Source organism: Hoplias malabaricus, chromosome 16, assembly GCF_029633855.1.
Source record: "Hoplias malabaricus isolate fHopMal1 chromosome 16, fHopMal1.hap1, whole genome shotgun sequence".
Taxonomy (NCBI): domain Eukaryota; kingdom Metazoa; phylum Chordata; class Actinopteri; order Characiformes; family Erythrinidae; genus Hoplias; species Hoplias malabaricus.
In genome coordinates, this window is record NC_089815.1 from 5,843,040 (window position 1) to 5,863,342 (window position 20,303).

General features: G+C 44.1%; 1 protein-coding gene across 1 annotated transcript in view; it reads left to right on the top strand.

Annotated features, from left to right (window-relative positions):
• Positions 1–20,303, top strand: part of LOC136672128 (A disintegrin and metalloproteinase with thrombospondin motifs 7) — a 65,405-nt gene that overhangs the window by 6,878 nt on the left and 38,224 nt on the right. The window contains exons 5-14 of the mRNA XM_066648082.1: positions 4–87; positions 348–472; positions 1,964–2,113; positions 4,108–4,251; positions 11,561–11,705; positions 15,430–15,522; positions 15,604–15,749; positions 17,456–17,625; positions 17,791–17,924; positions 19,514–19,634. Coding sequence (XP_066504179.1) covers positions 4–87; positions 348–472; positions 1,964–2,113; positions 4,108–4,251; positions 11,561–11,705; positions 15,430–15,522; positions 15,604–15,749; positions 17,456–17,625; positions 17,791–17,924; positions 19,514–19,634 — 1,312 coding nt within the window. The remainder of the gene's footprint in view (positions 1–3; positions 88–347; positions 473–1,963; positions 2,114–4,107; positions 4,252–11,560; positions 11,706–15,429; positions 15,523–15,603; positions 15,750–17,455; positions 17,626–17,790; positions 17,925–19,513; positions 19,635–20,303) is intronic.

Consider the following 20,303-nt stretch of genomic DNA (forward strand, 5'->3'; position numbering starts at 1 on the left):
CAGGTCTCAGGGTTGTTTCATGACACCAGCATTGGAAATGCCATCAATATTGTGGTGGTGCGCCTCATTCTGTTGGAAAAGGACGAGGTAAAAGGAACCAATGTGAAAAATATCACGTGGATAATCTGAATCAGACTGAATTTAAACAGAAACACAAATAGAAGCTCTCATAAAAGAGCATGACGTGGCTCTAATAATGTGCTTTTTCTCTCAGTTAATCATTCTGTTAAGTATTGTTTGCTGGATTTTAAGCAATCTTAAGTCTTTTCATATTATACACCTATCAGCCACAAGAATAAAACCCACTGACAGGTGAAGTGATTGACACTATCGTCTTACACTGGCAGGACGACCTGAAGATCACTCACCATGCAGACAACAGTCTCAACAGCTTCTGCAAATGGCAGAAACACCTCAATATGAAGGGAGATGACCACCCAGTCCATCACGATGTGGCTGTCCTACTTACAAGGTGCGTATTTGGTCGTTTGTCTCTAGGTATGAAACATTGGCTATTATTAGTTTTATCAGGTTACATAAAGCGTTAAATCCACCTTAACAAGTGAAGTAAGAGACATTATAAGGATGGAGACGGATTAATGGGGAATGAAAATTAACTGGGTCATTTGAGCCAAACACTTCAAACTATGGTATATTGCTTAGATTCATCCTGAAATTTCAAATACTTTGTTGAAACATTACTGTGGCTTTGGGTTTTCTGGGGTTCTGGGTTATACCTATTCAAAGACAAAGGATCCTGGTCTTGTCTGGTTGGATGTTGCCAAGGTGACTTTGCTTTAAGGGCTTTGTTTCTATAAGGCTCGTTGTTTCTGCTAGTGAGTGCCTGCCCAAATCGCACCTGGCCAATTTCTGCATGTTTGTGTTTCTGCAAATCATTTTGACAAACACAATAGCTGTAAAATTATAGGTGACACAATGCGTATGTCAGCCTCATTGTGCTGTGAGTTTATCTAATGGATAGGCATTTTTGTGTCTGAAGTACACTTTATGGTTATCTCTTATTGAAAAGAGGGCCCTGTTCAGTGTTGATGCTGGAGTAGCATATAGTATAATGTTAATTACACTGAAGAAATATTTCCAGCACTTTGCTACCCAGCTCTTTGACAGTAACAGAAAGGTAGTTTCTGATAGAAGCCACAGGATGGACGCTGAAATCTATGAATGTGACATTCATTCATTATCAGTAAGCGCTTATCCAGTTCAGGGTCGCGGTGGGTCCAGAGCATACCTGGAATCATTGGGCGCAAGGCGGGAATACACCCTGGAGGGGGCGCCAGTCCTTCACAGGGCAACACACACACTCACACATTCACTCACACACTCACACCTACAGACACTTTTGAGTCGCCAATCCACCTACCAACGTGTGTTTTTGGGCCGTGGGAGGAAACCGAAGAACCCGGAGGAAACCCACGCGAACACAGAGAGAACACATCAACTCCTCACAGACAGTCACCCGGAGGAAACCCACACAGACACAGGGAGAACACCACAATCCTCACAGACAGTCACCCGGAGGAAACCCACACAGACACAGGGAGAACACACCAACTCCTCACAGACAGTCACGCGGAGGAAACCCACGCAGACACAGGGAGAACACACCACACTCCTCAGACAGTCACCCGGAGGAAACCTGTGACACTACCTGCTGCGCCACCGTGCCGCCCATGAATATGATAGTGATATGTAAAAACCTTTAGGCTCGACCATTACAGACCTTCTAAAAGTGAATGAATCTGTTATGACCGATTTTGACCATGAGACCAACACGTTAATAAAAGCAGATCTGGTTACTGTTGTTTTCACTGAGGTTTTCTGGAGTCAGTCTATGGTTTACAGCAAGAGGCTGTAAAATGTGACACATTTACATGTACATTTTCATGGCATACTGACTTCTATTTTGGCAAATGGGCAGGGCTAACACTTCTGTCTGATGCAGGAAAGACATCTGTGCTGCCATCAACAAGCCGTGTGAGACTCTGGGCTTGTCACATGTGGCAGGAATGTGTCAGCCCCATCGCAGCTGCAGCATCAATGAAGATACAGGCCTGCCCCTGGCTTTCACTGTAGCGCATGAGCTGGGACACAAGTAAGATCTGTTCAGTTCATCCTCACATTACATTACGCCTTACAGCACCTGTGTACAGTGTAGAAACAGTGTAGTGGGCAACATAACTATAACCGATGAAACAAACGAGTGTTCGATTACCAGCTTAGGTCAGCCTGAATATATGTGTTTGTCAAACGCCAAAAACCTAAGGGTATCAAGAGATGGTTTTGAGCTTTTAGCAGGTAACAGAATACTTAAAATAAGCTGGATTGTGATGGTAATGTGACCCCTAAGCAGTGCAGTTGTAGTGTACAGTCTCTGGTCATGAGCATGCTGCTGAAGTATGATGGCCATGTGTTTATCTTGGGTTGATGAGCTTCCAGTGGCTTTTAAAAGCCTCTGAAAAACGTAGTCTAGTTATCATTCCTCACCACTGCCAAGCCAGTGAGCAAATCTCACCCACACAAAAGGCCTTCACCCACACCACACATCTGAATGGTGTTACTGTATTATTACAGTAGATTTAAATGGCAAGCAATAGTGCATTAATTTAAAAGGAGATCAAGGCGACTTAGCTGTCAAGAGATGCAAACATCTACCAGATGATTCATAATTCACATCTTATCAGCAGGGAATTCTACTCTGGTATCTATTACACTCAGACACAGAGCTCTTTTATCTGCACGCTCCATCCCCCACACTGAGGTTTCTTTCCCAATCCCAGTATCTACATCACAGTGAGGAGTAACGAGGGGGACACAAATGAGCCAGCTTTAAAAAGCAAAGACCCAGTGCTCCTTTTGTGTGGAAAAGGCTTTATTGGCTGTGGGTGCGAAGCTGAATGATATGTGTATTCTCCTGTGTGGCTTTGCGTGTTTTTTTTAGATACATAGCTCACACCTCACACATTCAATCACGTACTTACTGACGTTTTGTTAGGAACTGCATCTCAAGGGCCTCTAATTCTCTAGGGTGCTTAGCTTCATTCATTCATTCATTCATTCATTCATTATCTGTAACCGCTTATCCAGTTCAGGGTTGCGGTGGGTAGGAATACACCCTGGAGGGGGCACCAGTCCTTCACAGGGCAACTACCAACGTGTGTTTTTCTACTGTGGGAGGAAACCAGAGCACCCGGAGGAAACCCACGCCGACACAGGGAGAACACACCACACTCCTCACAGACAGTCACCCAGAGCGGGACTTGAACCCACAACCTCCAGGTCCCTAGTGTCGTAGTCACACAGCTCCAGGGACCTGGAGGTTGTGGGTTCGATTCCCACTCTGGGTGACTCCGGTCTGTGAGGAGTGTGGTGTGTTCTCCCTGTGTCTGCGTGGGTTTCCTCCCACAGTCCAAAAACACACGTTGGTAGGTGGATTGCCGACTCAAAACTGTCCGTAGGTGTGAGGGTGTGAGTGACTGTGTGTGTGTGTGTTGCCCTGTGAAGTACTGGCGCCCCCTCCAGGGTGTACTCCTGCCTTGCGCCCAGTGATTCCAGGTAGGCTCTGGACCCACCACGACCCTGAGATAAGGGTTACAGATAATGAATCGGCAGGTGATAGTTCCATTTGATCAGCAGTGCTTTTCTATGGAGGTTGTATAAGGTGTGTGTGCACAGTAAAATATCAGTGAAAATAATTCATATGTAAAAATAGTCTTTCATAGTTTCGTAGTTTGATGTGCAATGCTCAAGCAAGGCTTGTTCACAGCAGTGTTGATAGGAACCAGATATCTAAAGAGTATCCAGAAGTCTCCTGCATAAAAAATATCACATGAAATGGTTACGATTGCACCACCAACACCCAAGATATTGGCCGATTTGTGACAAAGCTTTCTACTGTGGGCTGTGTTGTGTACAACTGCTGCTGATGTGGTCACATGTTTATGCCTTACAGGACTCTTGTGTTTAAACGTATGTTAAATTGTAGATGGGTGGGTGGAGGGGGGAGGGCATATAAGCCTTCTTCTTTGCCCATCCCTTTGATGTGGTTAGTTCAACTGTTTTCTTTCTCGCTGTGCTCTTGTGTTGCAGTTTTGGGATTCAGCACGATGGAAACGGGAATGACTGTGAGCCCATTGGGAAACGGCCGTTCATCATGTCTCCACAGCTCCTGTATGGGACCTCTCCACCCAACTGGTCTCGCTGCAGCCGCCAGTACATCACACGCTTCCTCGAGTGAGTGCCGTATTGCTGTCATTTTCTCTCTCTCTCTCTCTCTCTCTCTCTCTCTCTCTCTCTCTCTCTCTCTCTCTCTCTCTCTCCTCTCCCTCTCTCTCTCTCCCTCTCTCTCTCTCTCTCTCTCTCTCTCTCGCTCTCTCTCCCTCTCTCTCTCTCTCTCTCTCTCGCTCTCTCTCCTCTCTCTCTCTCTCTCTCTCTCTCTCTCTCTCTCTCTCTCACTCTCTCTCCCTCTCTCTCTCTCTCTCTCTCTCTCTCTCTCGCTCTCTCTCCCTCACTCTCTCTCTCTCTCTCTCTCTCGCTCTCTCTCCCTCACTCTCTCTCTCTCTCTCTCTCTCTCTCTCTCTCTCTCTCTCTCTCTCCCTCTTTCTCTCTCTCGATCTCTCTCTCTGATCCCATACTCCTTATATTCAATCTCTCTCTCTGTCTGTCTCTGTCTCGCTCTTTATGTGTTTGTCAGTTTTTCCACTCCCCTCTCTTTCCCTTATGAAAGACAGTAGTGATCATCCCCACTGTAGGCACTAATTATCAGTTCAGATGACCAAATTACTGGTTGTTACCTTGTAAACGCACTTCCTGTGTGTTTGGTCTGGTAAATGCCAGTTACAAATATTTTTTCCTGTCCTCTTTTGCTCAATTGACATTACTGGAGGGTAATTTATTTCAGTTCTTCTTATAGAGCTCTATTGGGGGAAAATCCTCTTAACGCATTGAAGCTAATGGAACAGGGATTTGTTCCAAAGTCATTTCAAAGCATTTCAATTGGCCTAGTCATAATGAAATTTTAATGGAATGTAGAGGACAAGGCACAGTGTCGCAGTCAGACAGCTCCATGCACCTGGAGGTTGTGGGTTCGAGTCCCGCTCCGGGTTACTGTCTGTGAGGAGTGTGGTGTGTTCTTCCTGTGTCTGCGTGGGTTTCCTCCGGGTGACTGTCTGTGAGGAGTGTGGTGTGTTCTTCCTGTGTCTGCGTGGGTTTCCTCCGGGTGACTGTCTGTGAGGAGTGTGGTGTGTTCTCCTAGTGTCTGTGTGGGTTTTCTCCGGGTGACTGTCTGTGAGGAGTTGGTGTGTTCTCCCTGTGTCTGCGTGGGTTTCCTCCGGGTGACTGTCTGTGAGGAGTGTGGTGTGTTCTCCCTGTATCTACATGGGTTTCCTCCGGGTGACTGTCTGTGAGGAGTGTGGTGTGTTCTCCCTGTGTCTGCGTGGGTTTCCTCCGGGTGACTGTCTGTGAGGAGTGTGGTGTGTTTTCCCTGTGTCTGTGTGGGTTTCCTCCGGGTGACTGTCTGTGAGGAGTGTGGTGTGTTCTTCCTGTGTCTGCGTGGGTTTCCTCTGGGTGACTGTCTGTGAGGAGTGTGGTGTGTTTTCCCTGTGTCTGTGTGTGTTTCCTCCGGGTGACTGTCTGTGAGGAGTGTGGTGTGTTCTCCCTGTATCTACATGGGTTTCCTCCGGGTGACTGTCTGTGAGGAGTGTGGTGTGTTCTTCCTGTGTCTGCGTGGGTTTCCTCCGGGTGACTGTCTGTGAGGAGTGTGGTGTGTTTTCCCTGTGTCTGCGTGGGTTTCCTCCGGGTGACTGTCTGTGAGGAGTGTGGTGTGTTCTCCCTGTGTCTGCGTGGGTTTCCTCCGGGTGACTGTCTGTGAGGAGTGTGGTGTGTTCTCCCTGTGTCCGCGTGGGTTTCCTCCGGGTGACTGTCTGTGAGGAGTTTGGTGTGTTCTTCCTGTGTTTTAGAGATAAGTGCTTAGAGATAATGTGTGAATGTAGAGGACATCTAATGCTTGAAAAATTGAGATAATATTTTATTCTTATGGCCATGATATTCAGTCTTACAAAAAACTCTACAGTCACAACAATTTCTGTTAAAATTATAACTGAATAATGAAGGGTTAAACATTAAATTAAAAAAAAAATCTTCTCAAAGGAACTGTCTGAAGGAGCATCCCTTATTAAGACTTGTTATATTTCTGTATATACGGGATTATGCGATCATAAATGAAGTGGTGAGAGGTGTAGCTTCGAGCTCTCAGTGCGGCAGGATGGGGTTTGAAACACTGCTTGGCTGAAAAGGCATATGGCTTCTTTTTCACATAGAAATGTTAAGCTGGTGTGCACAGGCTTTTGCACATATTGTGTGTTTCCTCATTGTATTCAATCCAAGAGGGTCTCACTATTTCACAACTGTTTTTCTGTTCAGTGGATGGTTCTTTAAAACGTCATTTTAATTAAAAGAGCTTCTTATGTGGAATGAGTGTAGGAGGGAAATGAGGTTCATTTTCTCATCTCGTCAGTGAGACTGCAATGTTGTGATTGTAACTCCTGGGTGAGTTTGCCCCTGCCCTGCGGTGCGTTTGTGTGTGCTGCCAAAAGCTGTGTGAACGGCTGTGATTTCCCAGCAGCAGCTTCTCTTGTCAAAGTTGCCCCAGTTCTGTGTCTCAGCAGCTGGAGCGCATTAAGCATGGTGCTACAGAATGACCTCAGGATGGACCTAGGAGTGTGGGGGGGACAGTGGGATACCCATGGGACCCTGTTAAACAGCAGTCAGCAGCTTGGGGCTGAGCCTGTCGAGATAATTAAACAGAGGCCGGACTGGCTGTCCAGGAGCAGGAGTAAATTCCTTCGTAAGTTTCACATATCCCTGGTGACAAGAAACTCATTGTGTCATTTTTTTTAGCAATTACGAGTGCCATGCAGACGGATGATTACTGACCGAATGCAGATTAACCACATACATTTTAGAACATTAGATTTCATAGCATTCATTAAAGCAAGACCAGTTTAGCAGACAGGACCCATAGTTTCCAGAAAAATTAGTATTTGTATATAACTTATAAGTAATATCTATATTTAATAGTGTGACAAATTATATAATAATTTGGGGACAAATTATTCTCACTCATTCATTATCTGTAAGCGCTTATCCAGTTCAGGGTCGCGGTGGGTCCAGAGCCTACCTGGAATCATTGGGCACAAGGCAGGAATACACCTTGGAGGGGGCACCAGTCCTTCACAGGGCAACACACACACTCACACATACGGACACGGGTTTGAGTCGCCAATTCACCTACCAACGTGTGTTTTTGGACTGTGGGAGGAAACCGGAGCACCTGGAGGAAACCCACGCAGACACAGAGAGAACACACCACACTCCTCACAGACAGTCACCCGGAGGAAACCCACACAGACACAGGGAGAACACACCACACTCCTCACAGACAGTCACCCGGAGGAAACCCACGCAGACACAGGGAGAACACACCACACTCCTCACAGACAGTCACCCGGAGGAAACCCACACAGACACAGGGAGAACACACCACACTCCTCACAGACAGTCACCCGGAGGAAACCCACGCAGACACAGAGAGAACACACCACACTCCTCACAGACAGTCACCCGGAGCGGGAATCAAACCCACAACCTCCAGGTCCCTGGAGCTGTGTGACTGCGACACTACCTGCTGCGCCACCAATATTTATATAAATGTATGCATCCAGATTATGTTTATAAGTAATTTGCTATGGTGCTTTAAACGTATAAACTATAGTTTGTAAGTAATATGTTACAAAATAAATGGATATATTTGAAATTTAAAATGTAAATGCATCACGCTTTATGAACAGTATATAATTTCCAATAGAGTCAGAATATGATTGTGTTGATGATTCTAATAAATACTGCATCTTACTTGTGGTTCACTGAAACAAATGGAGAAATTCTGTTTATTTATTTTATATTTAAACGAGTGCATGGACGATGGTATATTTATGTAAACTTTAATGAGATGAATGTTGTTTGTTGTTTTACATTTTCTAATTTTCTTTGCCAAATTAAATGTAAATGTATCATCTGTTTTCTTAAGTAACTATGTAAATGTTTTCGCAGCTTAGTATTTACACTGAAGGATATGAAATGACAGAAGCATTAGCACCTGACTGGAGGTCTCTATGGCCCCTGTCTGAAGCAGGATTGGGGCTCTGTGTTGTGGTGCTCTCTGTGGAGAAGGAGTTCACTGTGAAAGTAACTGAGCTCATTGTTTATGTAGCTGTGATGAAGGTTACAGATTGGCAGTGTTGAATTGACTTTAGTTAATTAATGCTTGTCTTAGAAATGGCCAACCCTCATGAGGTACAGGGAGTGTATGGGCGTGTGCTATGAATTTCCAAGGCAAATATATGTGAGTAAGTTATTCCACATTGTTTTCATAAACACAAAATGTTAGTCCACTTATATTGAGAAGCCCTAAATTCACAAATTCTCATTGCCGTTTCCCATTAATAATGGAGCCCATCATAATGAATGACCATGCAGAAACCAAGGGTGATTTGAAGCAATTTCTTTAGAATTAAAGGTTACCTGGATGGAACATTTCTGTGGGGATTTGATGGCATCGAAGCAGGTGAGCTTTAGACGATGGATGTCTAGTTCTTGCTCACAAACACCACTCCACTTTATCCTAAAGGTACAAAATAGAGCTCAGTCATACCAGAGAACACAACCCCTCTGTGCCTTTAGCTAACACTTGGCACCGATTTGATTTACTTTCCTGTTGAAGTTATCAAAATTTTATTCGTTCTTCATTCTCATTAGAGAATAACTTAAAAGTCCAAGATCCTGAAAAAGAGGTCAACTACTTGATAATCACTTAAACACCTCCATAAACACTGACCCAGTTCCCAGCTGAAACTGACCATGGGAAGAGTTATGTATTAGTTATGGCTGATTATAAGCTGTTTATCGCATTGTCGCTGCAGTTTTAGTAAGCGAAGATTCCCCTAGCTTTGGTATATCCCCCAGTGGTCGGCCCAGTCTGAAGGCTTCTGCAGTAGACTGGAATGGGTCCACTTCCTCCCCTGTGCAGCAGGATATCTGATGAAGCCTTCACTCCTCCCCCCACTCTCCAGCAGAAAGAACAGCATGAGCACAATGTGCCTTTGTAGCTCACTCGTTTGCACTTTGGTTACTGTACACGCTGGCATTTCTCAGAGGTGGAATGTGTTGCATGAAATGGTGAGATGAGGCTGGACACTCTGGGCTTGTGATGAATTGCAGACAGATGGCATATGTCCAGACACAGCTTCTCACTGCTGTGGAGCTGAGAAGATAATGGGAGTGACCTGTAACTCTGAGCAGAGACAGGGATAAGAACAACACTGGCAGCCAGAAGCTACTAGCATTGAACGCAATAGACTGTATCATATAGAGAACTCATTTCAGTTGAAGGATTGTGACGTTTTGCCTCTGAAACATGCTGAGGTTTGATGACATTCCTCTTCATCTATCATCAAATATGTTCAAATATATCAGAGACACTCCCTGACATTCATAAATGTATTACCAATGTAATATAAACACAATTTCCAAACATTTTGTAAGCTAGGCGAAATTCTACTCCAGGCTCAGCCCTGCAGAAACTGCACTATGTAACTTCTGGAGGATGGTAGAAATGTTTAGATGTTTACTGATCTCCTCAGAGAAGTGTATTGTATTGCTGTCATAACAAAATGGAGAATATATTCCATAAATCTTAAGATTGTATAAGAAGTGGTTATGAAGGTCTGATATGAGAGTGTGATGTAAAAAAGCTGGGGATTTTTGCTCTGCCTCTGATCTCAGTATGGCTTTTCCAGATGATCAGAGCTCACAGTTGACCTTCCTTCTTAGTGGATTTCCAGGTGTTTTTTCAGAGAATTTCAAGTGAACTCTTCACTCCTTGTTCTCTTTGCTGTGTGCTCTAAAGAATAGTCTTTAAGGCTGTGTTTTCTCGAAGCTGCTGGTACCTTGGCCATGCTCAGTAGCAAGAAATTCTTAAATGCAACCAAAGAACCTGCTACAGTCTCAGAATTCAAACATTTCTACTGCAATGAAAGGGATTTATGGGTTTTTGTCCTGGCTTCTTATTCCAATATAATCTTCTGACAGGAAGACTTAGACTAGTTGTTGGAATATTTATGTGAGGATTTGATGGAGAGCAGCCACAATATTGTGCGTCACTCCAGACAAAACGCTTCAGTAGTTCCAAAAGCTAATGTGCATTCAGAACATCTGTTTCCACCTCTGTTGCACCTCTGTTTAACTGAATTCACCACATGGAATATGAAAAAAATTAACCATACTTTTCTACATTCCTTGTTTCTACATTCAGAGGGTCCAGTTTATCAGCCACACTTACCATAGAGATCCCCTTTGACTCCAGTCTCTTGTAAGTTCTGCCCTGTTGTGGACCCGGGGGTGTCTTGATCATTGAAGGACAGGGTGAAAGCAACATTCATTCATTCATTCATTCATTATCAGTAAGCGCTTATCCAGTTCAGGGTCGCGGTGGGTCCAGAGCCTACCTGGAATCATTGGGCGCAAGGCGGGAATACACCCTGGAGGGGGCGCCAGTCCTTCACAGCGCAACACACACACACACACACATACATTCACTCACACACTCACACCTACGGACACTTTTGAGTCGCCAATCCACCTACCAACGTGTGTTTTTGGACTGTGGGAGGAAACCGGAGCACCCATTTTATAATGGAGCCTGATGAAATGAGCAGTGAGTGTAGAAACAAGGTGGTGATTTCAATGTGGCTTATTTTGCCCTTCCAAAATATCATTTTATAAATATAAGGATTTATAAAAATCCTTAATGAAAATGGATGCAAGTCTAAGTCGATTTAATTAGTCTGAAGAGAGAGCTTTAAAGCTTGCTGGGGGGAATGGATCGTGATGGCTTTAAGGTCTCGCCTGATTAATTGGGGCTGGCTTATGTAATTTGGAACCAGGTTCTTAATCTTGAGTCAAGATCTCCTCTTGAAGAAAGAGCAGCAATTATACCCTGTGGCCTCTCTTCCCCTCTGTTACATTATAGCTGGCTTTGATTCTGTCCAAATATATTCAGAGCAAGGCTTTGGCTTGGCTCCCACAACCTCAGAACCATGTGTTCATGTCTTCTTTCTTCGATTATAAAAGTGCATTGGTGTACAGGGATACATTGATCTGCAGATGGAGATGTTCATTTTTTTGTCCAAGCCTCTACTTAAAGGAACATTATATAGTATTTTTTGCCTCAAAATTGCAGCTTCAAAATCACTGTGATGCTCCATTTACCTACAATAGGAAAAAAAGAGACTCTGTTATTGCTACTCTGGGCTAAACTGCACTATGTAACTATTGAGAGAGGGTAGATATCCCCCAAACTCAACTCTTGATTTCAGAACAGAGCTGTTAAAATGAAATACACTCTCAAACTGTAGGGAGACCTCTGAAGAAAAAAAAAATGTATGTGTGTTTCCTTTTAATGTGTGTGTGTGTGTGTGTTTGACAGCCGAGGTTGGGGCTGGTGTCTGGACGACCCTCCCAGCAGGAACGAGCTCTCCAGTCACTTGGTGCTGCCCGGCGTGCTGTACAGTGCTGCCCACCAGTGCCAGCTCCAGTACGGCTCCAGCTCCCTGCTGTGTGACGACGTGGACGTAAGACATCCGCACCATTACACTCCTCACTCCCACATGTTCCTCACACTGCCCCCGTACTGTTCTGATACATAACACAGACCGAAAACCAGTATCTGCTGCTGCACAAAAAATTCCTCTAGTCACTGTAGGCAGTGGATATGGTTTCAGTGCCTAAAATGAAAATGGTTTCTTCATTATTATTTACATGATCTTACCGTGATATTGAACAATATTGTGGGCGGCACGGTGGTGCAGCAGGTAGTGTCGCAGTCACACAGCTCCAGGGACCTGGATGTTGTGGGTTCAATTCCCGCTCCGGGTGACTGTCTGTGAGGAGTTGGTGTGTTTTCCCTGTGTCCGCGTGGGGTTTCCTCCAGGTGCTTGGGTTTCCTCCCACAGTCCAAAAACACACGTTGGTAGGTGGATTGGCAACTCAAAAGTGTCCGTAGGTGTGAGTGTGTGTGTATCTGTGTGTCTGTGTTGCCCTGTGAAGGACTGGCGCCCCCTCCAGGGTGTATTCCTGCCTTGCGCCCAATGATTCCAGGTAGGCTCTGGACCCACCGCGACCCTGAATTGGATAAGGGTTACAGATAATGAATGAATGAATGAACAATATTGTGTAAGCATTTTTAATGCTTCCAAATTATAGATTCTGTTTTCTCACCCAGAACTAATCATTCAATATCAGTATGTGATGTCACTAATCTTTATGTGACTAAATCCAAAAACCCTCTCTGCACTTGTTCCACTGTTTTGTTTACACTTAATGTGTACTACATACATAATTAAATAATAAAACCACATAAAATGCACCTTTAATGGGGTTTTATATATATATATATAAATAATAAATATTTCTAACTTAATCAGTCAGGTAAGAGATTCACACTTGTGGGGTGCAACAGTCCTGAAAGTGTTTAAAGGAATAACTCTGGTTTTCATGGAAAACAGATGGACCCACTGCAGAGTTAATGGGCTTTAATTAGCAGCAAACAGGGAAAAAACTGTTCCAAAAATGAAGAGAAGGAAATCACACTGCGATCTGTCAGTCAACGGCTGTGTTTATACACAGAGGCAGGTGATGTCTTTCAAGTCACTGACTCATATCCCATTACACAGCCCCACAGGCTTTGTTTTTTTTAGGCACCTTCACAGTAACACATTTTGACAGAATGTGAGTAGCCACAATGCGCAAGTGGGTGACACTAATGGAGTGATTTGTTTGAATAGCCCGTTCTGCAAAGTCAATCTAGGAAGATGGAGTTTTTCTTTGTGTGCTCAAGAGGAAATCCAACACAACAAAGGTGACCCAACGTGCGGTCGTTTATCACCCACTGGCACTGCATTGACTCTGTTTACCCTGAAAACTGCGAGTGAACAAAACGCACTTTTAGTTAATGCTGGACAAGGGTGACGAGGACCTGAGGGAGTTTGAGATGAATTAGGACGTCCTGCTGCTTGCAGAGCCCTGGGTTTCAGTCATTAAGCAGAGATCCAGTGAATAAGCCACCGTTCCCCCCTGCCCTGGTTTCAGCTCTTACTCACTGTACTAATGAGGAGGGAATAGGGCAGCCCTTTTTTTTTCAGCGATTTGAAGGAGGAAGATTTGGCAAGTCTCAGGGTTAGCAGGAATACAAAGGGGACTGGACCACACACGTCTTTTCTGCCTCACAGGAAGTCTCTGCTTCCATTTACTGATACCAACTATTTCCCAGCGTTTATCCAAAATACATCAGCTAAGCATATATCACATTGCAGCTTAGTTATATATAAGCTGGGGTTTTAAGGGCCCCGTTTTGCTCACTCTGATGCACCACTGTATCATTTCAAACTGCCACAAACATGTCTTTAGAGAGCTTAAACACACTTGGAGGAGAACACTACCTGCCAAATTGTTAGATTGACTAACAGACACTTGTACAGACTATGTATGTATCATTACACTTATATAGCGCCTTTCTAGACACCCAAGGACGCTTTACAATCCACACTGCTCAGAACGCTCAACACACACACTGGTGAGAAGTGGCAGCCAAACGCGCACAGCATACTCTCGACCAGGAACAACCGTCCACCTGGAGGACTGCATCGAGCACTAGGATTTCACCCAGGACAGAGCGCCAATCCATATCTGGGCTCACACACATATAGACATTCATGCACATACACACTCAGTCTCTCACACACCAGGACAGTTATTAAAGAAGCCAATTCACCTACCCTCTATGTTTTTTGGACTGTGGGAGGAACCCGAAGCCCCCGAAGGAAACCCACGCAGACACGGTGAGAACATGGAAACGCCACCCAGAGGGGACTTGAACCCAAGATCCCAGCGCTGGGAGGCGAACGTGCTAACCACTAAGCCACCGTGCCGCCCGAAGACTAGTATTTATTGTGCTGAGTGAAGGCAAAAAAAGAAGGCATCACTGGAAAACTTCAACATGTTTTGCCAATTCTGTTACATCAGCTAAAAAACACCTGTGTTGACTAGCATCGTACTGGGTGAAGATGAGAGGCTGTGGCATTGCTAGAGGCCTCCTGAAAGGCCAGATATTAGCCCCTAATTTAAGAATTAGCATCCAATGTCCAATGCTTATTGTTTATTCAATCTATACCACACTCTCAGAAACAGAATTATGGTACAGGTGCATTATTTGTCACTAAAGCACCTCAGAGCCATGGGTTGAGGGAGGAGGACAATTTTTCTGCTGGTCGTGGGATTCAAACCAACAACCTTTATAATAGAATAAAGTACAATTATGTTCCCTACAGGTACTGAATTTTTAACCTTGAGGGTACCACCATTGTGACAGATTTTCTGAAAGTGTAGCATGTGAGTAAAGGGAAATTAAGCAAATGTTTGATCGATGATGTGACATGTGTAACACAGATTAGGTTTAATAATGTGGAAATATTCCCAGGCACTGTGTACTGGGTCTTCATGCTGGTTGGAGAATTGCAAACATCTGGGGCTTCTTGCTGGTTACACAACAGCAAACAGTATGTCATCATATCTCAGTTGTTGTTTACGATGGTGCCATTCGTCATTAGGGAAAAGTGAGATGAAACCCATGGCAGCTTTTGTGACAGCACGATGGCCCTTGCTGATTATTCTCTTGGCATATAATGTGTGTCCTCCAATCACTGTCCAAAATGTCACAGACAGACAGCAGAAGGATTTTTATCTCTTCTGTCCTCCTTCCCCAGATTTTCCTGACCCCATCTCTCTTATCAGAGCTTGGGCTCAAAGGATTGACCCTGGAGGAAATTGTTTGGTTGCAGTAATGCTTTGTGATAAGGTGGCATCTGGTGAGTGTTGAGGAAAAAGCCCTGTTGTCCTACAGACATTTAAGAAAATATCAAAAGTCGTCCTACATCATAAGCACAGAGCTTTCTGAGTTGGGATAACGGGCAAAGACAGTCGAGGACCTGGTACAGGTCACTAGAGTAGGGCTGGATAATTTGAAACGAGAACACATTGTGCCATACGCACTGAATATCGCCCCCTTGTGGAACATTTCCTAAAGGTGAGTGAGTATGTACATGAGTGAGGGAGTGAGTGATTTTTAATTCATGAATGAGAGCATTAGTGTTGTCAAGTACTGATGTGGCATGTTCTGGGTCATAAAAGTCCATTCCAAAGGTATTGTATGGTGCTCTATTACCATTGAGTGTGATGACATTAAACCCATTTTCGCTTGCTACAGGAACTACCATTTATATATATTTCTGATTCATTTAGAATGTCTGCAGTACATTGTGGTGCACTGTGGATTCCACCTGCCACTCAAGGTTGGATGGAGCAGTAGACGGCACCAAGTGCGGCGAGGGAAAGGTAAAGCAGGCAGACTCTCCTTCGTTTTTCACTCTGATCTTGTTGTATAGATTTGACCTTTTCTTTCCTTTGTGTTGTCAGTGGTGTTTGGACGGTCAGTGTGTGACAGCAGGGTATCCACCGGAGAAAGTAGAAGGTGGTTGGGGGCCATGGAGTGAGTGGTCAGTGTGCACCAGGACATGTGGTGCAGGAGTGCAGAATGCCCAGAGAGACTGTAACAGTCCAGTGTAAGTGAGCCACTCTGATTTACAACGCTTCACTAAAGCACTCATTCACAGGACATGTTATGGACACATAAACTTGCTTTTGGGATTAGCGTTTAGACTGGGGACAATGGGGACCAACACTTTATGAAAGGCCTTGTTTTGTCCCCATGAAACCTTTAGGAAATAGCTCAAAGTGGTTAGTGGTCATGCTGAAATACTAATTTAAGAATCATTTAGTTGTAAGATAGCCCATCATAAAGTCAATCTGAAAGCAAAATATGCCATTTTTAACTTTCTAGTTAATATCACTGGTCATTAATTAATTAATTAATTTATTCATGTTCAGTAACTGTTTGCTCCTAATTAAGGTTTGAAAAGAATTTATAATTACATTGCCACTTACAAACTGTTGGGGAAAAATAATATTTAAGTAATATTTCATACATTTAATATTGTACAAATAATGTACAAATAAATTCAGAATAATACATTATTGGGCAGCACGGTGGCGCACTGGGTAGCGTCACACAGCTCCAGGGGCCTGGAGGTTGTGGGTTCGAGTCCCGCTCCAGGTGACTGTCTGTGAGGAGTTGGTGTGTTCTCCCTGTGTCTGCGTGGGTTTCCTCTGGGTGACTGTCTGTGAGGAGTTGGTGTGTTCTCCCTGTGTCTGCGTGGGTTTCCTCCGGGTGACTGTTTGTGAGGAGTGTGGTGTGTTCTCCCTGTGTCTGCGTGGGTTTCCTCCGGGTGCTCCGGTTTCCTCCCACAGTCCAAAAACACACGTTGGTAGGTGGATTGGCGACTCAAAAGTGTGTGAGTGACTGTGTGTGTGTTGCCCTGTGTAGGACTGGCGCCCCCTCCAGGGTGTATTCCCGCCTTGTGCCCAATGATTCCAGGTGGGGGTTTGTGAGTGTTAATGTGTGGTAATTATGGCCTGAAGAATGGATTGCCAAAATACACAAAGCCAAATATATTTAACAAATTTGTCTTCCCATTTCTCCATAATCTCCCACAATGATAAATAGCCCTGAAGACTCACACTGATGCCAAATATTTAGGTCACCGCTGCTATCTATAGGTTACAGTAAGCATAGCCTTGCAGGCTGGCTCTAACTGAAACAACATGTTTTTGAGGTTGGTAATATGAATGTGCAGGCACACTGCACAAAGGGTACTGTGAAAAAAAACAGACAATGCAGTTCTTATATTTAATTTCCAGCCAAAACAACCATTAAGAACAATCATTTCAAATTCCAGGAACTGTTTGAGTTATGGGTCTGAAAGGATGCATAGTGGTCAAGAGGCCTAGTAAAAAAAACACAACAACAATGGACTATCTGCCCCACGGATCTTTAAGACCACCGTGTTTATGGAACGTAGGTCCAAATCCACCCCAAGAAATGTCCTGTGAGATACTGATAGATAAAATATATGTGCATCTGTATCTGTGCTCCTTTTTTGAGTTTCACCTTTGTGTTAAATCATGGCTCAGAAACAAAGTCCAAGATTAAAAATAGGAAAAAATTTGGTTGTTATCATAGTGTTAGCGCCTCTGTGGAAGATTACCTCATTCAGTGATGGCTGTAACCAGCCAAATATTGATTGCATTCTCGGTTCCTTGGTTAGGATTCTGGAACAAGCTCCTGTTTTCAAAAGCTCACCCTTCCTGTCACGTCTTTCTCTGCTTTAAAATACAGAAACACAGTGATTTCTGTTTTTCTCTCTTCCAGGCCGAGGAATGGAGGGAAATACTGCCTCGGGGAGCGCCTCAGGCACAAAATCTGTAAACGTGAGCCTTGTCCTCCAGACCAGCCCAGCTTCAGACTAATCCAGTGCACCAAGTTCAACACTGTGCCTTACAAGGGCAAGTTCTACAAATGGGTGAACGTCAATAACCAACGTAAGCATCTTTAAACAGGCCTAGAAAGGTGATATTTTATCAGGGCAGGATATGAGATGGTAAACGATTGTACTGATACAGATAACGACTATTGTAGATTCACTTTTATTGTAGAGTCTTTTCGAATACTAGCTCAGAATAACAGAAATGCGTTCTACTTTTCAGTCAACCCCTGTGAGCTGCACTGCCGCCCGATAAACGAGCATTTCTCTGAGAAAATGGTGGACGCTGTAATAGACGGGACGCGTTGCTACGAGGGCAGCCAGAGCCGAGACATGTGCATTAACGGCATCTGTAAGGTCAGTGATATTTCTGACCACCTCATCCCTCCCGCAGAGTCTCTCTCTACAGTCTCTGGTAGAAGAGTGGATGGGAGTAATTGCAGTCACAGCATACAAGAAAAGATTACAAGGGGCCAGCAAGTGCAAGAAATAGCTGTTGAGAAATAGCTTCTCAACTGGCTTTTAAAATCTCAGCAGGCTGCCTTTCACAATACTGTCTGCTTTGGTTCTACTCCTCCAGGTGTTTTTCAGTCTGGGGTGAAGTCACTGTCCAGTCCATGCATGACCTGAGCCAACCCATCCACATGCACATGGTTCTGTTTGTAGGAAAATGTGTACGCAGTCTAAATCCACCACTGCTGCAGAGTTCTAGCTTTACTTAGCTGAAGGTGACTAAAAACATGAGCTTAGCAATAATATTAATATTTATTTAATGTACTGAATAGAACTGGCAATGTATAAAATGACAAAAAAAATAAGAAGGAAGTAGAGTTGTGAATGTATTTTGGCTGATGATGTTGGTGATTAGAAGTTTTAGCTCCTTAAAATATGTATTTTTAACTGTCAAAAACACTCTGTCGTACGGGGTCACGTAGGTTTACCCAGTAACAACTTCACACCCTTAGTAGAAATCTGTCCCAGAGGATTTTGCCTCAGTTCTAAATCAAGCACAGCCAACAGTCAGTGTTGGAGCCTGTTTGTGTTGGATGTGAGCTTGGCTATAGCATGGGTTCAGCTGTTTACTCAGGTTGCAGGCCCACATGTTATTTTTCTGGAATGGCCTGCATTTGTATCACATTCTGCTGAGAGTCTCCTCGGTGACAAATTGGCTGCATTATAAGAGTGATACAGAGGAGGAGGCAATGCATTTATACATAAGAGAACACATGCGCTCTGAAGGACTCGGCCCAAACTGAATTCCATTTCCATATACAGGCACTCAAGGTTTTTGCCATTAATACTTGCTTTCTTTTTTTCTTTTTTTTTCTGGATACAGGCTTTTTGAGTTCTAAAGCTTTTATTCAAACAGTGCTTTATGACCCCAGTGCTGGCTATCAGAGGCACTCCAGTCATGCGAATCAAATCATGACTGACTTTTGATCTCAGAGAATATGCAATAGATCTGCAGCAAAAAACGTACATTTTTAGGTCAGTACGGTACTGTTCTGTGATATGTTAATTGTTGACTTCAGGCATCACAGTAGAGCAACACACAGTTCACCACACAGCTTCAGAATCTTGGGTCTTGAGTGTGACCCTTGCCTCAGGTCACTGTCTGTGTGGAGAGTGGTGTGTTCCCTGGGTCTGCGTGGGTTTTCTTGGGGTGCTCTGGTTTCCTTCAGTTCAAAAACACATGTTGGTAGGAGGCTTGGCTGTCTGAACATTGTCCACAGGTGGGGTTATGTGTGTGACTGTGATGTGTGAGTCCTGTGATGGACTTGCGCTATGTCCTGGGTGTGTTTGTTGCCTCAGGTTGGCTGCTGGTGGACGCTGTGCACTGGGGAGAGTTGAGGTGAATTCTTAATGTGCCAGACTCTAGAGGTTTAAAGCATTGCTTATAACCTATTTACGAATATTGCATGTTGTGTGTGACCTGTGTGTTGTAGAATATTGGCTGTGATTATGAGATTGACTCGAATGCAGTTGAGGACCGGTGTGGAGTGTGCAGTGGTAATGGATCCACTTGTGAAACTGTGAAGAAAACCTTTGAGGAGACAGAGGGCCTGGGTATGTTTTACATTTTTAGATGCAAAGCACTCATGGCTTGTCACTTATTCAATGATTCATTTACTCACTCATTTCATTACACATTTACTCACTCACTCACTCACTCACTCACTTACTCACTCACTCACTCATTTACTCACTCACTCACTTACTCACTCACTCACTCACTCACTCACTCACTCACTCACTTACTCACTCACTCATTTACTCACTCACTCACTCATTTACTCACTCACTCACTCACTCACTCACTCACTCACTCACTCACTCATTTACTCACTCACTCACTCATTTACTCACTCACTCACTCACTCACTCACTCATTTACTCACTCACTCACTTACTCACTCACTTACTCACTCACTTACTCACTCACTCACTCATTTACTCACTCACTCACTCACTCACTCACTCACTTACTCACTCACTCACTCACTCACTCACTTACTCACTCACTCACTCATTTACTCACTCACTCACTTACTCACTCACTTACTCACTCACTTACTCACTCACTCACTCATTTACTCACTCACTCACTCACTCACTTACTCACTCACTCACTCACTCACTCACTTACTCACTCACTCACTCATTTACTCACTCACTCACTCACTCACTCACTTACTCACTCACTCACTCACTCACTTACTTACTCACTCACTTACT